The sequence below is a fragment of the Gigantopelta aegis genome, chromosome 8 (assembly GCF_016097555.1).
Source record: "Gigantopelta aegis isolate Gae_Host chromosome 8, Gae_host_genome, whole genome shotgun sequence".
Taxonomy (NCBI): Eukaryota; Metazoa; Mollusca; class Gastropoda; order Neomphalida; family Peltospiridae; genus Gigantopelta; species Gigantopelta aegis.
In genome coordinates this window covers 28,174,874-28,193,761 of record NC_054706.1, presented here as the reverse complement: position 1 = coordinate 28,193,761, position 18,888 = coordinate 28,174,874, and the positions used below count along the sequence as shown (strand labels likewise).

General features: G+C 34.5%; 1 protein-coding gene across 1 annotated transcript in view; it reads right to left on the bottom strand.

Annotated features, from left to right (window-relative positions):
* Nucleotides 1-2,421: 2,421 nt before the first annotated feature.
* LOC121378961 (GPI inositol-deacylase-like) overlaps nucleotides 2,422-18,888 on the bottom strand; it is an 81,734-nt gene continuing 65,267 nt past the window's right edge. Inside the window, exons 21-27 of the mRNA XM_041507372.1 lie at nucleotides 13,606-13,696; nucleotides 10,965-11,058; nucleotides 9,980-10,174; nucleotides 9,232-9,361; nucleotides 7,184-7,329; nucleotides 4,771-4,875; nucleotides 2,422-3,792 (exon numbers count right to left, since the gene is read on the bottom strand). Of these exons, the coding sequence (XP_041363306.1) occupies nucleotides 3,609-3,792; nucleotides 4,771-4,875; nucleotides 7,184-7,329; nucleotides 9,232-9,361; nucleotides 9,980-10,174; nucleotides 10,965-11,058; nucleotides 13,606-13,696 (945 nt within the window). The 3' untranslated portion in view covers nucleotides 2,422-3,608. The remainder of the gene's footprint in view (nucleotides 3,793-4,770; nucleotides 4,876-7,183; nucleotides 7,330-9,231; nucleotides 9,362-9,979; nucleotides 10,175-10,964; nucleotides 11,059-13,605; nucleotides 13,697-18,888) is intronic.

Sequence of the window (18,888 nt, the reverse complement as noted above, 5' to 3'; positions counted from 1 at the left end):
AAAAAATATATATATATATATAATTATGTATCTCACAAAATGTACAAATATTTTTTAATCTGAAATTTTGTAACATTTATAATTGCAATATCATGTTGACCTCTTTATTTTGTCAACCTTGTAACTGTATATGGACTTATTGTATGTAATATCAATAAGATATGATACATGAAAACAAAAAAAGAAAAGAAATATCAGTACCATAAATTGAACATCACTTTGATGATAAATTTCTTAAATGTTGGGGGTGGGGTGGGTATATTTTCTTGTGTGAACCACTTGACTTATTCTTCAGCTATGCTTAGGATACCATCAGTTTTATGCCAATGTTTGGCATTTGTTTGTCTCTTTAATTAAGTTTTGATAATGTTGATTTCAGATTATATAGTGAATTTATTTAGGTTTGTTTTCTAGTCTCATTTCACTTTCATATGCATTTATTTAAAGTAAATAAACTTGTTAACTATTGACACTGTTCGAGTTGTCAGTAAAAGGTTGAATTTCAGGCCTCAGGATTTCAAATTTTATGGGAAACACTTTTTCAGTTCTTTGAGAATATTGGAACCCATCAGTGGCTGATCCAGAAAATCCTCCTTTTTTTTTGGGGGGGGGGGGGGGGGGGGGGGGGGGTGACATGAGGTGGAATGCCAAGGGAACTTTGGGGGAGGTTTGGAGATGGATCATATAAAAAAAAAATTAAAATTAATATATCATAAAATTATATCTATCGCAAAATTTAGGGGGTGCTCCCTAGTTCCGCCTCTGCCCATCAGAAACGTTTTTATTGAATCATGTGATTACGTAGGATTTATGCTTATGTTAAAAATTAATAGCAATTTTGATCAGAAAATCTGTAGCCATATGCAAGTAACTTTTAGTTAAACAGAATTATTTTTTAAAATAGTTATAGACAACACATGGTTTTCAACTTAGCTTTTAGGCAAATAAATGAATGAATGTTGAATGACACCCCCACACAAAAATATACATTAGCTATTGGGCATCACAGAATGACGGTGATTGTGAATTATGTTGCATGATATGGGTACTGTACCTTCAGTTCCATGATTTCGTAGACATGCTACAGGAAACAATCGTTTCTATGACATCCAGAGGGTTGAAAATCTGGTTACTTTTCTGTGAGTTTTTTTCTAGTTTTGTTGAGATAGATCATGATACTATGAAGAAAATAGCAACCAATAAACATTGCAACATACTGACAAATAATTTGTTAAAAGAATCTTTCGAGGTTCATACAGGTCAGGGAAATCCTAGAAAGTTGTGGAATTCACAAATGTCATTTTGATTCTGGTCAATGAAAATTGGTAAAGAATTTTACATTTTTAATATTATTTTAGGGGTCTTGCCAGTTCACCTGAATGCATTTTGTATTATCACACATAAACCATACCTGTTTCCTACATGTACACTGACAATTTCAATATGTTACATTTTTAAAGCTTTCCATATTGTCTGTTCTTTAACTTTGTCAATTTAGTATGGGGCAACGATGGTGGTATTTTGAAGAAAAAAAATAGCATTGTTGGTACAGCAACATTTTTATAATGATCACCCCAGTTCATTTTATTTGGGTGGGTCTTTCAAACTTAGTTTCCCGAAACATTTTTTAAAATCCTCCACATATGACTACTATAACGTAGCGGGTTTCATCTCTGTGACTCAAAATTACCATTTGTTTGACATCCAATAGCCGATGATTAATAAATCAATGTGCACTAGTGGTGTCATTAAACAAAACAAACTAATGTTAACTTCATACTCTTCAGGCTCATGAATATGGTCACCAGGTCAAGTCTTTCAGCTGAAAATCTCAAACACCATGAATATACAGTATACTTGGACCCATGAATGTAACCTTATATATGAGGGCGAGACGTAGCCCAGTGGTAAAGCGTTGATGTGCAGTCTGTTTGGGATCGATCCCCATCAGTGGACCCATTGGGCTATTTCGAGCTCCAGCCAGTGCACCACAACTGGTGTAACAAAGGCTGTGGTATGTGCTATCCTGTCTATGGGATGGTGCATATAAAAGATCCCTTGCTGCTAATCGAAAAGAGTAGACCATGAAGTGGCAACAGCGGGTTTCCTCTCTCAATATCTGTGTGGTCCTCAACCATATGTCCGATGCCATATAACTGTAAATAAAATATGTTGAGTGCATCGTTAAATAAAACATTTCCTTATTTCCTAACCTCATGTATGTTCAAAGTAAGTATGGAGTTTGTTAAAGCTCCACACACACACACACCCATGCCCATAATATGATATCAGAGCAAAGTAGAAATAAATGGAAATAAACATTCCTGTTTTCAAGAATTTTAAACTATGACGGCAATAACTGTTATTCACTACTGTCAATTTATGTCTCTCACGTTGAGATTAAAGTTCCGTCTTCAACTCTTTCAACAAAGATTTTATTTATCTTTTCACTGTCTAGTATGTATACAACATGAACAATCACAGCCAAGCCATTATTATGTCAGAAGTGACAATAAACTTGGTTAATGACACAACAAAATTATAAAGCACCATCAATGTTATAATATATGCACTGTGGCTTGAAATGTGAAGATGTACAAAAGTTGAAGGCATATATATACAATCATATACTGTATGAAACACTTACTTAAAGGCATGGTCACATAGCAGTTGATCTACTAAAGGCAATCGCTTAGATTATGCGACTTGGAACATACACCGTCTCTATATTCCTCTTCAGCTAATGCCGAGATGTTTTGCAAATATTTTAAATAGATAAAATTTAAGCCATAATTCAGTTCCAGTGAAACCATTCTAAATTGGACAAAGTCCAGTTTTAAAGGATACCCAGTTTAGAGGTTATGTTCTACATCGGTACTGACATTTAAAAAGATTGTTTCCCGATGTGGCCATCTGGTTTAACATTGGGCACCTAAACCAGTCTAGCAGACGTTTTTCTGCTCAGTCTGGTTGAATGCAGCCCATGTGATAGAGGTTGCAGTGAGTTGATTGTTTTTACTGTCTGAGTAACAGCTAACATCACAATACTTTTTGTGTAGGCTATAGATGAAATCGCCATATGTTCTATATGTACACTGTAGTTTGGGCCACTGCTGGCAGCTGACAATACTTTCATTATGCAATACAGAATGGTTCAGCAGTATTTTATTGACCCATTTAGTAGGTTAAATGCTATGCAATCCTGTCTTTGAAACAAAATAAATTGCAGATTAGATCAAGGGAATATATTGTCACATGACACTGTACTTGAATCAACAGAAATACTCAACAAACTATCTCAAAGTAATCATACACACATATATCTTTTTATAAGCAATACAATGTTTTAAAACTTAATTAAAATGCATCTGAAAGTATTTGTCATGCGCACACATCCTTTTACCACCTATAAAAAATGTTGTACATTTTAATTAAAACATGTTTAAACACATAAAAATAAGCTGATGTTTCTCGTTTTTGTTCGGAATGTGGAGGAAAACAAGACAGATCATTGACTACTCGTCTTTTCTTTTTTCTGGATTCATCAGGTCTGTGATTATTTTCTTATTTTTGTTCGGAATGTGGAGGAAAACAAGACAGATCACTGACTACTCGTCTTTTCTTTTTTCTGGATTCATCAGGTCTGTGATTATTTTCCAAGCTTTAGGTATGATGGTGATGAAGATGACTGCAATGATCATGTAAGGAAGTCTGTACAGAGACACCATGGAGTAGATTTGTGATATCACCGTGACAATGAGAATCAACCAGCCGGAGGCCTGACACAGGATCCTGAAAAATAGAGGAGGAAATAAAACTATTAAAAGAACTGGTCTCGATAGTGTAGTGGTTAAGCACCGGGATGTGATACCCATTTAGAAAACAAAGCTGAACTGATCTTAAACAAGCTTTGGAGAATATTTCTGAAACTGTTGACCAGCATACATAAGAATTAATAATTTGGAAAGAACACTTTAAATAAAGTGTTTACAACCAAAATAATTGTACAATAATAAAGTGACAACATTTAGAAATGTGTTACAAACATTAAAGTCTCAAATAAACCAAGTAAAAAGGATAGATTGCTCAGATTATGACAGAGCAAAAACCCAGGACGTCCAAACCATAAGAGCGAAGGAAAAAGAAGAAAGTTATAGTCATGTGACTGGGACAGGAAGGGGTGCACAGTAGAAGAATCTTAGGCCATCCTATTGGCTGTTGGGATGTTCAAACCAGACTACTATTGTTAGGGGAATATGCACTAGTTTGAGGACAGGTTATGTTGAAAAGAAAAACCTCTTTACTATAGCTAAATATAGGTAATTTTTCGGCATTTCAGATCCAATCTACTTTGTGAAAATTATTTTACTGAAAAATAGCTGAAATCTGACAAAAAAACAGGAAAATTCTGGTTAAGCTGTCAGACTTGGTAAGTATTGAGTTCACCACCTGGTACTGGCTTCCACACAGAGCAAGTTTTAACAATTCATTGGGCAGGTGTAAGGCCACTACACCCTCTTCTCTCAATAAAGACTAACCTACTGTCCTGGATAGACAGCCCAGATGGCTGAGATATGTGTCCAGGATGGCGTGCTTGGTCCTTAATTGGATATGAGCACAAAAATAAGTACACAGGAAATGAAATTATGAAAAAGAAAAGGAAAGGAATATAAGGTCTCACTACATACATGTTTTTTAATAAAATAACCAAATGTAAAGAATCTTAAATTTTAGATAATATACGGGTGTAAAAACAACAAATGTATTTACTCATTGAGATTGTAGATACTGTCATCTACAAGAATCAGGATTGTCATGATAGGGAGGATAACTCCAGCTGTCCTACTTGGATCAGGATAGAGTCGGAGATTGTATCTGAAAAATAACATATTATAATGACAATGCGGTTTTTTGGTAGCTGACAGCTGGCCATTTTGTTAAGGAAAATATGGAAATAAATTCCTTGTATGTAATCAGAATTTATGCACTTTATTTTTAATCAAATTTCATGACTTTCTATGATTTTTTAATGTCAGTTTTCATGACTTTAAAAAAGTAATTTTTAAGGATTTTGGTAAATTCATCAAAATAATTTAATAATATTACAAATGTATTGATGCAAATTGCCAATCTCTTCTTGCTAAATTTTAAATAGGAGAAAACATTATCAAACTAATTTGCAAATCCATGACTGTCTAGGATATCCATGACTCGTATAAACTCTGATATTACAAAAAGAATTACCAAAAAAAACCCCATTGGGAATGAGGTGTGCTAGCAGTGTACTAATAATTTTATACTTCCTTTTCAAATTATTGTTTTGACATTATGCAAATATTTATCAATTATTGACCGTCATTGAGGGCAATATTATGTTTTATGGACCGAAGAAATTGATATAACGGCCTCAGTCAATATCAATTTCTTTGGTCCATAAAACATGATATTGCCTGAAATGTGGTCAATAATTGTTTTATTACATAATTTCATCCATGAGACTCGTACATCCCTGCTTTGTTTATCAGAACGCTTATAATTTCCCGCAATGCATTAAAACTAATGGGATTTCGTGACGTCACGTAATCCTATGATGTTGTATGACACGCAGAGGAATGCGAAAATAAACAGCTGAAACATTACCAAGACAAAAAAAATCAAATTCGAGACATAACCAGTAAGAGTGTCAAAATCATATTAATAGCAAAATAAAACCCAAAATGTGATAAATCTGAACATACATTTATACTGAACAGTTACCGATTACCCTCCAAATGTATGTTTCTAAATCTGCGATATATACCATACACAATTTGTTGATTACTGACCTTGTTTTGGTCGTATTTGCGGAATTAAACTCAGTATGACTAAAGATATTTATTTTTTTGCTGAAGGACAGCAAAGCGTTTTGTCACAAGCTTGTGTTTGTTTACATTAGAATTAGCAGTTGACGTTACTCATTAAAGGGACACACCCTAGTTACGTTTATTTGTTAACCATTACGGCGTTGTTTTTCGCTATTAAACCCCATTTTTCACAAATAAAATTGCACTTTACTTACATTTTATTATTTAGAATACACATTTCCATTCACCTGAAGTGCTTTTTGGTAATCCTGATGTTTGTAAAACCACGAAATGCATTTTTTTGCATTTTTTCACAAGATGTGTTGTCGAGAAAAAACCGTTAAGCAAGCGAGGTCCATTCTATTTTTAGAGGGGATATTTCCATTTCAATGTCACAGACGTTGGTATATCACGTGACCGTTATCATTTTGGTTCGGTTTGTTTTCTCGTGCACGGTTCGTGCAATCAACATCCGATTTGTTGTTGTTCATTTGTGAGATTTTTCTTCACAGTTCGTGAACATTTTCAGTAACAATAAAGTTCAGACAAGTAAGTGTCACAATACAAAATGTTACAAACCCTCAAACCCTTAAAATCAATAATTTTGCTAAGTCTTACGATATCTGGAGAGGGGATACAACCAGGACAGAACAGTTGGAACATGTCCAGGAGAGGTGAAACGAACGCACCCCAAGTCTGTGAAATTTGTCGTGACGTAGGCATTGTTGTGCTTCGAGCGACATCTACCGGTGACATCAGAATACTAACTTTCAAAATTATTTCAAGCAATTGGGACATGGGGATTCCCATGGTATTTATTGATATAAAACCTGCTTTTTTACTCCATTTGATAAAAACGTGATCTAAGTGTGTTACAGGTTTGTAGATTAACCAAATTATAATTTATTTTCGCTGGATGGAACTAGGGTGTGCGGCTTTAATTGGATAGAATTTTGTTTCATCTTTATCTTCATTGGTCAGGGCAATATCACTTTTGATGGACCGGTGGAACCATCTCGGGGCAATATCACTATTTACGGATGATCATGTGACTGGTTTTTGACCAATAAGAATGCAGATATATTTTCATTATGTAATAATTGATAATAATAAACAGTATTATTAAAATATATCTTAAAATATATCCTTCTGTAAGTGTACATGACACCCACATATACTCCATAATGCATCTAAAAGCAATTGAAAGTACACATTTTTTTCATGGGAAAGCATGCCCCTGAACCCCCTACCATTTTCGCCACCTTTGGAGGCTCAGTTTACAATCAAACTATTTTGCCAACCTTCTGAACAAAAATCCTGGGGGAAACACTGGTACTTACTTGAGAGATTTTACCCACATCAGTAAGGATGGAATGTTAAGCGCCATCAACCACATACACAGCATGAGTATGAGGAAGAAGTACGCCAGTTTTGCTCGATCCTCTCTCAGCCGTGTCACAGAAGAAACTCGATACAATCGTAATAACTGAAATGATTCATAAATATTTTATACGTGACAGAGATGAGGCTTGATACAATCATAGTACTTGAAATTATTCATATAATCTTATTAAAATGTGACACAGTGAAACAATACAATCCTAGTAACTGAAATAATTTATATTAAACAAATTGAAACTTGAGATGAAGCTTAATACAATCGTAGTAACTGAAATGATTAAAAAAAAAAAAATTGAAACTTGATAAATGAATCTCAATACAATCGTAGTAACTGTAATGATTAATATAAATGTTTTTCGAAACTTGATAAATGAATCTCGATACAATCGTAGTAACTGAAATGATTAATATAAAAAAAATTGAAACTTGATAAATGAATCTCAATACAATCGTAGTAACTGTAATGATTAATATAAATATTTTTCGAAACTTGATAAATGAATCTCGATAAAATCGTAGTAACTGTAATGATTAATATTAAAAAAATTGAAACTTGATAAATGAATCTCGATACAATCATAGTAACTGAAATGACCAAATAAATGAAATTTTATTTGAAACTTGACCAAATAAAACTTGATACAATCATTTAACTAAAACAATTAATATTTTATATGAACACACAGATAGATTACAACAATCTTATTATTAATTAACTCTTTCTTTTTACACCTTGACATCCAACTTTTAAAAACAATTTGTTGGACACATGTATGTGTACCTAATGACATCAGTGCCATTATTCAATAATTTCTATAACATTAATAAATGCCTGTCTTTTTGGTGCCAGCCATTTTCAATGAGAGGTTTATTGTCATTCAGCTGTTGTTTTTATCTGGGGGTAGGTTGAGGAAAGGGGTTGGATGGGGTTCTTCCTATCCTGATAACACTTGTCTTTCACTTTCATTTGCTGTCCAGCTCCACATCTCAGTCCTTATCTCTCAAACCACAATGTGTTGGTCTTCTGAGGCCAATTATGCTATACCTTTCTTTTTCTTTCTACTTATTTTTGTGCTTATATCCAATTAAGGTTCAAGCACGCTGTCCTGGGCACACATATCAGCTATCTGGGCTGTCTGTCCAGGACAGTGGGTTTGTTGTTGGTGGTAAGTGATTAGTGAGAGAGAAGGGGGTGTAGTGGTTTTACACCTACCCACTGAGTCGTTAAAACTCGCTCTGGGTGGGAGCTTGTACCGGGCTGAGAACCCTGTACCTACCGGCCTTATGTCCAATGGCTTAACCACGACACCACCAAGGCCGGTTATGCTATACCTCTACCCAGACCTCACCAGTTAAGGGAGCTATTAATCTTGCGCCCATTAGTACTCCCCTGACACGAATTCAAGGACAGTAATTTGTTAGCTCCCCTTAGCATGTGAATTTATATGGTATCAATATTACATCTTAAACCACTCCCCATAATCTAAGTTAGGGGATCAACTAATCATTCCCCTCCATTTTGTTCATAGCATCTGACATTATAACTAGCAGCCAATGCATCACGACTGGTATATCAAAGGCCATGGTATGTGCTATCCTGTCTGTGTTATGGTGCATATAAAAAAAATCCCTGGCAAAATGTACCGGGTTTCCTTTCTAAGACTATATGTCAGAATTACCAAATGTTTGACATCCAATAGTCGATGATTAATAAATCAATGTGCTCTAGTGATGTCCTTAAACTAAACAAACTTTAGCTTTTTATAACTATAGCGCTTATAACCACTTGTTGAGCTTTTTATAACTATAGCGCTTATAACCACTTGTTGAGCTTTTTACAACTATAGCGCTTATAACCACTTGTTGAGCTTTTTACTTTTCCTTTAAATTTGGTGTGATAATTTCTTCACAAAATAAATAATTAAATAAATAAATGCAATGTTTGGTTATTTAAAAAGAAATCCTGTCACTCTAACCGACTAATTACCTTTATCATAATTAAGACGAATGAGATGAGTATTCCAGTGGCCCCACACAAAGTTAAAGACGATGTTACAGCCAGAAGACCGCAAGCTATGATGAGGTATTTTCCAGGTGAAATCATCCACTCTGGAAGCCTTGCAGAAGAAAACAATACATGTATTATACTTTTTGCAAATGTTTGATACTATGTGAAATGAAATTAATACAGTAACTGTTCTAGTTTTGGCATATCTTTTTAAGCCTCAAAAACCTACATTTGTTTAAGCAACTGCTAAATTGAGACAAAGTGGAAGTGAAAAATAATGTAATTATGACTACAACTATTATTGTTACACACTGATGCAATATACATTTTAGAACATACTTATACACTGTACATGTGGCATTAAGAAATACATACTGTATAATATGCAACATTAATTTAACAAACAGTTGTGTACTTTTTAAAGGTTGACCACTTCGTTATTTAGCTATTCGAGGTTATAAATGGCATATTTGCCACATGCAGATCTGGCAACCACTTTTCAATCTTCTGTGCCACTTTTGGATCACACTCTCTACATTGTGAGAGAAGTAACTTGCTGCTACCATATGCCTACCATCTTTGACTCAATTAGCAACAAGGGTTCTTTTATTTGTACTTTGTCAAGTCACGAGTCACAGACAGAACAATTCACACAATGACATTTTAATTTTTATTTTTTTCCCTAGTTGTGGAGCACTGGTTTTCATGATTATAAAATGTCACTCACCAGGAAAAGAGTGCAGCCAGAACTCTGCTGAATATGTAGGTCTTGAAGTCCACCAGTAAACAGTGGCAGTAAGTGACACAGAATGCCAGAACAAACAGTATAAAGGGCAAGGCAGAAAACCACAGATCTTGATCTTCAAGAAATTCCTTGTCATCTCGTGGCAAACTCGATAGCACATTGGAGGTTGATGGGAAACTAACAATGAAAATTTAAAAAAAAACCTGATGATATAGGAATCAAAAGTGATCTAGAGTATAAGTAGAAATATAAGAATCAATTGATGGAATTTTACAACATTGCTAGAAAAGAATAACACATACCAAACTTTCGGTTTAAGGAAAAATTGAGGAGAGTGTAAAACCTTAAATGTGTCGGTGGAATCTCAATCTTCAAAATATTGTAGGGGAATTATATGATGGAAAGAAATAAGGGATCACACCAGCACTAACAGGAGATGGTGACTGCAACCAAAACACTCATCCACAATGTCAGGAAATTAACCGACTAACGGACATTGAATATCACATTACTGCCATCGAGTCCAAAAATACATCTTTGAACTTGATACAAACATTACAACACTAATAGTGACTGAAATTTAGTCTACAATAAGAACTGTTCTCTTATTTCTTTCTCTCAAGCTAATCAAAATTAGTGGGGACATGTGAGTGTTATTTATTTTATGTACAGATATGTAAGTACATGTCATTTCTGACATTTTATGTCATTTGTTTCCAATACAAATAAACTAATAAACAGCTTTTTCCCCCCACAAATGAAGGATTGGATCATTGTAAAAACTATCCAGGAATAGTTCACATTGGGGCCATTTCATTTAAGGATCTAGTTTTTGTTTCATTAGGAACATTCCTGAGTTTGCTGCAAATAATTTTAAAATATATAAAGATTGTAGAGACCAAAAGGTATGTTTCATAAAAGCAAGACAAAAAGAAAGTCAGACATACATGAGAAATGTTACATGTACCTTTGAATGAAGCGTAGAATGAACACAAAAGGTAGAACGAAATATGGCCTTCCATACTGCCAAATAACTTGGGCTGGGCTGTCTACAGGCTTACCTACAGAAAGAAAACACAGACATGGACATCTATCAGGGTTTATATAGCTTTAAATACCAAACAAATTCCGGGTTCATATAGCCTTAAATATCAAACAAATCCAAAGACTTTCAAAGACTTTTAACTACTATTTTCAAAGACTTTTAAAGACTTTTACACAGTGGTCAAAGACAATAGAATGCATCAGTTCGCAGGGCTCTAACTTAAGAATTAGTCTCCAATGGCAATTTTTAAAAGAATTGTCATGGGTGAAACAGTCCACCGATGGCAATTTTGAACCTGAAAGTGACATTTGCAGCAAATAAACCTGACTGAAAGGCTATCTTGTTATATGTAGACATCTTTTAAATGTGCAAATGCTAAATACTGGCAGATAATGTACACCAGGTGTATACATTTCACCATTGTTGAGGAGCTTTAACGACGGCAGAAAAGTGCCATCGGTGATGTTCTCTACCTACCGCAATTTATATCTCAACGACGGCAATTGCCATCGGTGCCGCCATTAAATTCGAGCCCTGAGTTCGTTTATGTTGCTTTTCATGGCAAGATTTTTTTTTTTTTACATGCATCACGACAGGTTAAACATTGTAAATAAAAGTATTGTGTTATGATGTAGCTACGCCAGCAGAAGGAAGGTCAGAATATTGACGATGATTGAAGAAAAAATTAACAATAAAATGAAAGAATGAACACAATACAAGAATTTAAAGAATTTTAAAGACTTTTATTACAATTCAAACACTTTCTAAGACCTAAAAATCATTTTATCAAATTCAAAGACTTTAAAGGAATTTAAAGACCACTAGGAATCCTGTCTATGTGACAATGAAAATATAATTTATTATAATTGTATTTTAAAATAAAAAATGGCTGACCTGAATTTACTGCCAATTAAACATGATTTTGACTAACAATCTGAACATTATTAGGAAAATGTTTTAATGCTATCTACAAATTTATTGTGTATCCTTTTCAAAAGAACGACCATTACTGCATTAAGAAGGTTACTCAAACTGCTATCTTTGTCTAATTTGTAGTAGCCCTATAAGCTAATAAAGGTTGTCATGTGATTGCTAATTTCTTACTTATACATACTATTAAGCATGTGTAACAAACACATTTGTTTTGGATATAGAGTATATCTCCCAACCCACCACAAGTTACTAATTTAAAAGTAAGGTTTGTTTTGTTTATACAACACCACTAGAGCACATTGATTAATTAATCATTGGCTATTGGATGTCAAACATTTGGTAATTTTTGCTTATAGTCTCAACATTTTTCCATTAGTAGCAAGGGATCTTTTATATGTACCATACCACAGACAGGATAGCACATACTACGGCCTTTGATATACCAGTCGTGGTGCCCTGGCTGGAACTATGGAAGAGGTTAGGTGAAGTGGTCTGTATAAAGGTTGATGACAGTCACTCTTCGCACCCTTGTTTTAGCTTCGTACACAATAAATATACAGTAGTTAATTAATCATCGGCTATTGGATGTCAAACATTTGGTAATTCTGACTACCCACTACATTTTTCTTAATGCAGCAAGGGATCTTTTATATGCACTTTCCCACAGACAGGAATGCACATACCATGACCTTTGACCAGTAGCACAGTGGTAAAGCACTCGCTCGGTGCACGGTCAGTCTGGGATCGATCCCTGTCGGTGGGCCCATTGGGCTATTTCTCGTTCCAGCCAGTGCACTATGACTGGTATATCAAAGGCCGTGGTATGTACTACCCTGTCTGTGGGATGGTGCATAAAAAAGATACCATGCTGCTAATCGAAAAAGGGTAGTCATGACAGCAGGTTTCCTCTCTCAATATCTGTGTGATCCGTAACAATATATCTGATGCCATATAACCGTAAATAAAATGTGTTGAGTGAGTCGTTAAATAAAAATTTGTTTCTTTCTTGTTTTTGACCAGTTGTGGTGCACTGGTTAGAAATGTACTAAAGAACCAGCATTACCTGGAACGTACCTGTAAACAACTGAAATACAATGTCGTACAAGGCAACATGTTTGATTAATCTGTATGTTGCATTTGTGGCCATACATACATGTACATGTACATATATTATATAGAAGTTAATAGACTAGATGTTTTTTCCCACATTGCTGTTGCACACATCTAGTAGATGTATCCAGTTACAAGGAAGGAAGGAAATCTTTTATTTAATGACACACTCAACACATTTTATTTACGGTTATATGGCCGCAGACATATGGTTATAGAACCACACAGATATTGAGAGAGGAAACCCGCTGTCGCCACTTCATGGGCTACTCTTTTCGATAAGCAGCAAGGGATCTTCTTTATGCACCATACCACCACGGACTTTGTTAAACCAGATGTGGAGTACTGGCTGGAACGAGAAATAGCCCAATGGGTCCACTGACGGGAATCAATCCTAGTCCGACCGCTCATCAAGCGAGCGCTTTACCACAGTTCTACATCCCGCCACATACCCAGTTAGAATACCTTTTTTTTTTTTAAATCTGCAAATGGTTATGAAGATTAAGAAATGTTAATGAACCTGTCGCAAAAGCCAGGAAACATCCATGCAGTGCCAGAAACAAGACCCCAACCAGGAAGACAGGAAACAAGACTCCATAGAACCGAACCAGCTGAAAAAAACAAACAAAAAACACAACCTTTATCATTTATTACAATAATATAATATTTATTACTTAATATATCTGGTTCAAAATCGAGTCTAACTTGCCCAAGTGATCACGCTTAAACAATTTTCTCTGTTTATTTTCCCTGATTGGGCAATCACTTGTCTAACATATCCAGCAATTGCTTAAATTGGACCCTTAAATGCTGAAATATGATCAGACATTTTTATTACTGATCCATAAACCAATCAATGAATTTTGTTAAGCACCACTGATACGTTACCAGTACTGTGTTTTCATTGTGCATCAATTAAGGAACTTCAGTTGGGGTAGGCATCAAATTGTCATAATTGTAATTAACTGTCAAAAGCTTTTCAAAATATCTACAGATCAATGTAATTATTGAAAAAGAAACCTGTAACATTACAAACTGCCTCATCTCATGAAACAGATTAAGAAAATCATTTGTAAAAAAAAAAATTTTTTATATAAAAGCTGTTAATTAAAGGATTGAAGTGTTAATGGAAAATGGAGTTGGGGTATACATACATGTATGTACTAATGTTAGAACAAATGGTGAATTCACATACCAATATAAAACTTATCCATTAAAGGAAGGAAAAAAAACCCCATTTCCAAGTCAGTTAAGCTGGTAAAATCTGGACAGTATATTTCTATTTTTGTGTATAATATATTCCTAAGGGTTAAATTTGAGGGGCATTTTGTCAAGAAATGTATTTCATCCTCTACACCCCGATTACACAGACTATCATTATCAATCTTTTCTCTCAACTTTTCTATATCGTTCCGTTTCTATTTCTAGTCTGTGAGCACAAATCCTTAATCTTGTAATTGCTTGTCTAAAATTTACGTTTTTAATATATGTTAGGTAATAATCAATTACACATGTGTTTGTAGTTGAAGTTTTCCCCGATTCTTTCAGTTTGGTTGTTAGGTATTTGTTGTAATTATTGTTAATAGTTGTCTTTAAACTGTTAAGCATTTGAGTTTATACATTTTTGTGTGTTTTGAAGTGTAAATTAAATAGCATTATGTATTGCATGCCAGCAAAAACCAGTTTAAATTTGTACATCAGATTCTGCTCTCTACTGATGGGACATAAAACCCGTAACAGATAGCAATTTTGAAAGTTTGCCAAATTAGCTAAATGAAAGCAATTCCAAAAGGCAATAAAAATTACTTTGTAGACCCTTCCATCTCCATTCTTCATGGGTATATTGTATCATTTGGTTACCTAGCATTAAGGTCGATGACAGTCACTTTTCACACCCTTGTTATGGCTTCGTACACAATAAATATAACATATCTCACTGCAATTTCACTTGAAATCCGTAATTTTTTAATTACAAAATTTTCTTCAAACACATCCAGGTGTTCGAACAAAAAAATTTCAACAGCAATTTTGCATTGGAATTTTTCCAGCATTCTGAAAATGGAAACGTCATGTACCCAGTGAATTGTTATTGTAAGGAGATGTAAAGTGACGTCATCCAAATTCAAATTTAGCTGTATTATTACAATGCTTCACCACATTAAAATAAAAACTGGTCTACTAACATTGACCCCTGTTAAAATTCTATAACGATCAGACAATGCTGTTTAAAGGTTGGTATGTTTTTGTTTTTCATAATTCTGGACAAAATATTTAGTTTAAGTTTAAAAAGATGAAAATAAAAGAGTACCTTTTGTCAAATATATCATATCAAAAAATTACCATTAGGTATGTTATATTTATTGTGTACGAAGCCAAAACAAGTGGGCGAAAGTTACTGTTGTCGACCTTAGAAATGTTTAAAAACAATTCTGATTCATACTGCTTTGACATTTTACTTCAAAATAAGTCTACGTAACCATAATAATGCTAATCATAGAACATTAAATTTGCATTACAGCAGTACATATAACAACTTCAGCTTTTCTACTTATACTCAGGGTTTACATAACATTACTTTAATCTGTATTAATTAATACACAGATGTGTGTAGTAGTATTTAACTACATGTATATGTACAACAAATATTTGCATAATCTTTTTTATTTTTTAAAGTGTGTTTTCTTTAACGACACCACTAGAGCACACTGATTAATTAATCATCAGCTATTGGATGTCAAACATTTGGTAACTCTGAATCGTAGTCATCAGACGAAACCCACTACATTTTTCCTAATGCAACAAGGGATCTTTTATATGCACTTTCCCACACAGGAAAGCACATACATGTATCATGACCAGTTGTGGTGCACTGGTTGTGACGAAAAAAACTAATCAGTTGAATGGATCCACCGAGGTGGTTTGATCCTGCGATGCAAGCACCTCAGGCGAGCACTCAACTGACAGAGCTAAATCCTGCTCCAATTATATCAGAGTGATAGAAAAAGTGGAAGAGGGAGTTAGGACAGAAGAGAGGACTTAGTGTTACAAATGAGAAAGGTGGTATGACGAAGGAGGAAGGAAGGAAATGTTTTATTTAACAACACACTCAACACATTTTATTTACGGTTATATGGCGTCGGACATATGGTTAAGGACCACACAGATATTGAGAGAGGTAACGTGATGTCGCCACTTCATGGATTACACTTTTCGATTAGCAGCAAGCGATCTTTTATATGCACCATCCCACAGACAGGATAGCACATACCACAGCCTTTGATGTACCAGTCGTGGTTCACTGGTATAAAGAATGCCAGATTTTGATTTATATTACTTATATAATTATTGAATGGCTTCTTAAAAAACAGTTTAACAACACAGTTTGGTTGGTATTTCAGCTCATTGACTGAGAGTACCGATCTCAGTGGTATCGTGGTTAAGCTATCAGACATAAAGCTGGTAGGTACAGGGTTCGCAGCCCAGTACCGGCTTCCACCCAGTGCGAGTTTTAATGACTCAACGAGTAGGTGTAAGACCACTATACACCCCTCTTCTCTTTCACTAAACACTAACCACTAACAACTAACCCACTGTCCTGGACAAACATCCCATGACAGTGTGCTTGAACCTTAATTGGATATAAGCACGAAAATAAGTTAAAATGAATGAATTGACCGAGAAACTGTCTAACAAACAAATATTAAACAATTTTCAAAAGACATTTTCTCTAGTTCTTCCCACCTCTATTCCACTTCAGATCTGTTCTTGTAAAAATATATTTTATTAGTTAGTAAATGTAAATACACCAATAAAACCTAACCAACAAGAATGTATTCTGAAAAATGCCGGACTCTTTCTAAACTTAATTCAATTAACTGAGTAAGAAAACTATCAAGGAGTTAACACACAGTGGGTTCGGTGACCCCAGTCAAACATGTTGCTGAATACATCAAAACAATCAAACACATTCACCACTGTACAAATCTGTGTAATACATGTACCATGTAAAGACCATATGTCGAAACATTTGTAGGGTTCTTATAAAACGACATACTTTTTTATTACATTAACATATCAATGTAGATAACAAAACGATACAGATATTAATGAACCCGACATTGGTGCAATAGTTAGAGTCTTGTAAAATTATATTTTCTGATCTGAAGACATATATATAGGCCTACTGGTGTTTTTGAGTGTTACAAAGTTATTCTCATTGGCTCTGTGTTAGCAGAGCCAATAAAGTGGAAGATTTGCAACTTACAGTAAAATCACTGATATACATGAATGGCAATTCAGAAAAAATCCAAAATGGTTATCTCTATTCTAATTTCAACAGTTGGCCTCAGACCACAATTAATTTCGCTATATGTTTCTATATAGCCTTAGTGGCTATAACATTTTTATTAATATCAGCAGGCCAGTGAAGTTTTGTATGTACCTTTGCCTGCATGGGGGACACATACCCTGAAAAGGACAACCCCTGTTGTCCAGCTCTTTCTCCCAGCATATTGGTTTAAACAGACACACCCTCTAAACCAGGCCGGAGTACACCCATTTTACACAAAAAGCACTACTTTTGCATGGGCCGGAATTACCACAAACAAGTATTCAATGTCAACAAGTTACACATGTTTACAAACTACATGCTATCCCCTGTCACTTCAGTCAAACAGTTGCCACTTCATAGCTGTCTGCCTTGAAATAATCACAGTCAAACAGCAGACTACTTGTGCTGTGAAACTTCCGGATTTTGGGCAACCAAATGGGAAGATAACTGTAATCTGAGGCCTTTCAGTCCATTTTTCCCCCTAAAAACTGGCCCACACTAATGCATTCCAATGATATACATATTAAAGCAATGCTCAGTAAGTATCGGTATGTCACCTTTAAACTGAGAGTATATAGAGGCTGTGTTAAAACACCTACCACAGTGCCTTGCCATGGCCAATTTTAGCAATGGAAACTTGAGGGACACCAACTTCAAAATGTAATAACTTTATCAAATTTTGGAATTTCTTCATACAATGAGCAGCTATTTTTTCTTCTACATATGTTCTATCTGCACAGTGTTGTCTTGGAAAGATTTTGAAATATTTAAAGGACAAAAAATCACTCATTAGATTTTACTTCATTTTTAATGAAATATTAAACTTAAATTTAAATTTTTGAAAAACAAAAAAATCTAAAACTGTAAAATTTTGTTTTTTAGATATGATAAGTGGAGGCTTAGTAAAGATATGGTGACTGAATTCATGATACATTATTAGAAATGTGTCAGAGGGATGGTGAAAGTCACAAAATTGGGGCCATTTGCAACAAATGTTTACACACTAATTTCAGGGAAAATTAGACATGATAGGCCTCATATTCAATTTTGACCTGCTGTATTTACTTAATCTACTTCATTTACTGTATTAGACATGTAGCCACTTTGTAAAAGGCAAAACAGTCCATATAAATACATATTAATATGAATATGCCCTACAGATATTACTTAGGTATACACCATAATATGTTTTTTGTTGACGACAACTTTGAAAATGAAGATTTTGTCACAAAATGCTGATATAAATCCTACCAAGAGGTACTTGCACCATATTTTTCAGTTTCCAGTGATAACTTTTAACAAGTGTAGTCATGTGCCAGTGTCTGGGATACCTCAGTGTAGTATTTCTTGATTGGAAGGATGTTTGTAGTAATGACCACTGAATATGCATTATGGATTATTCTGCCATATGTATTACAAGCCAAATGTTAACCTTTTTGGCACATTTTCTGCAATAAACTTGACAAGTATACC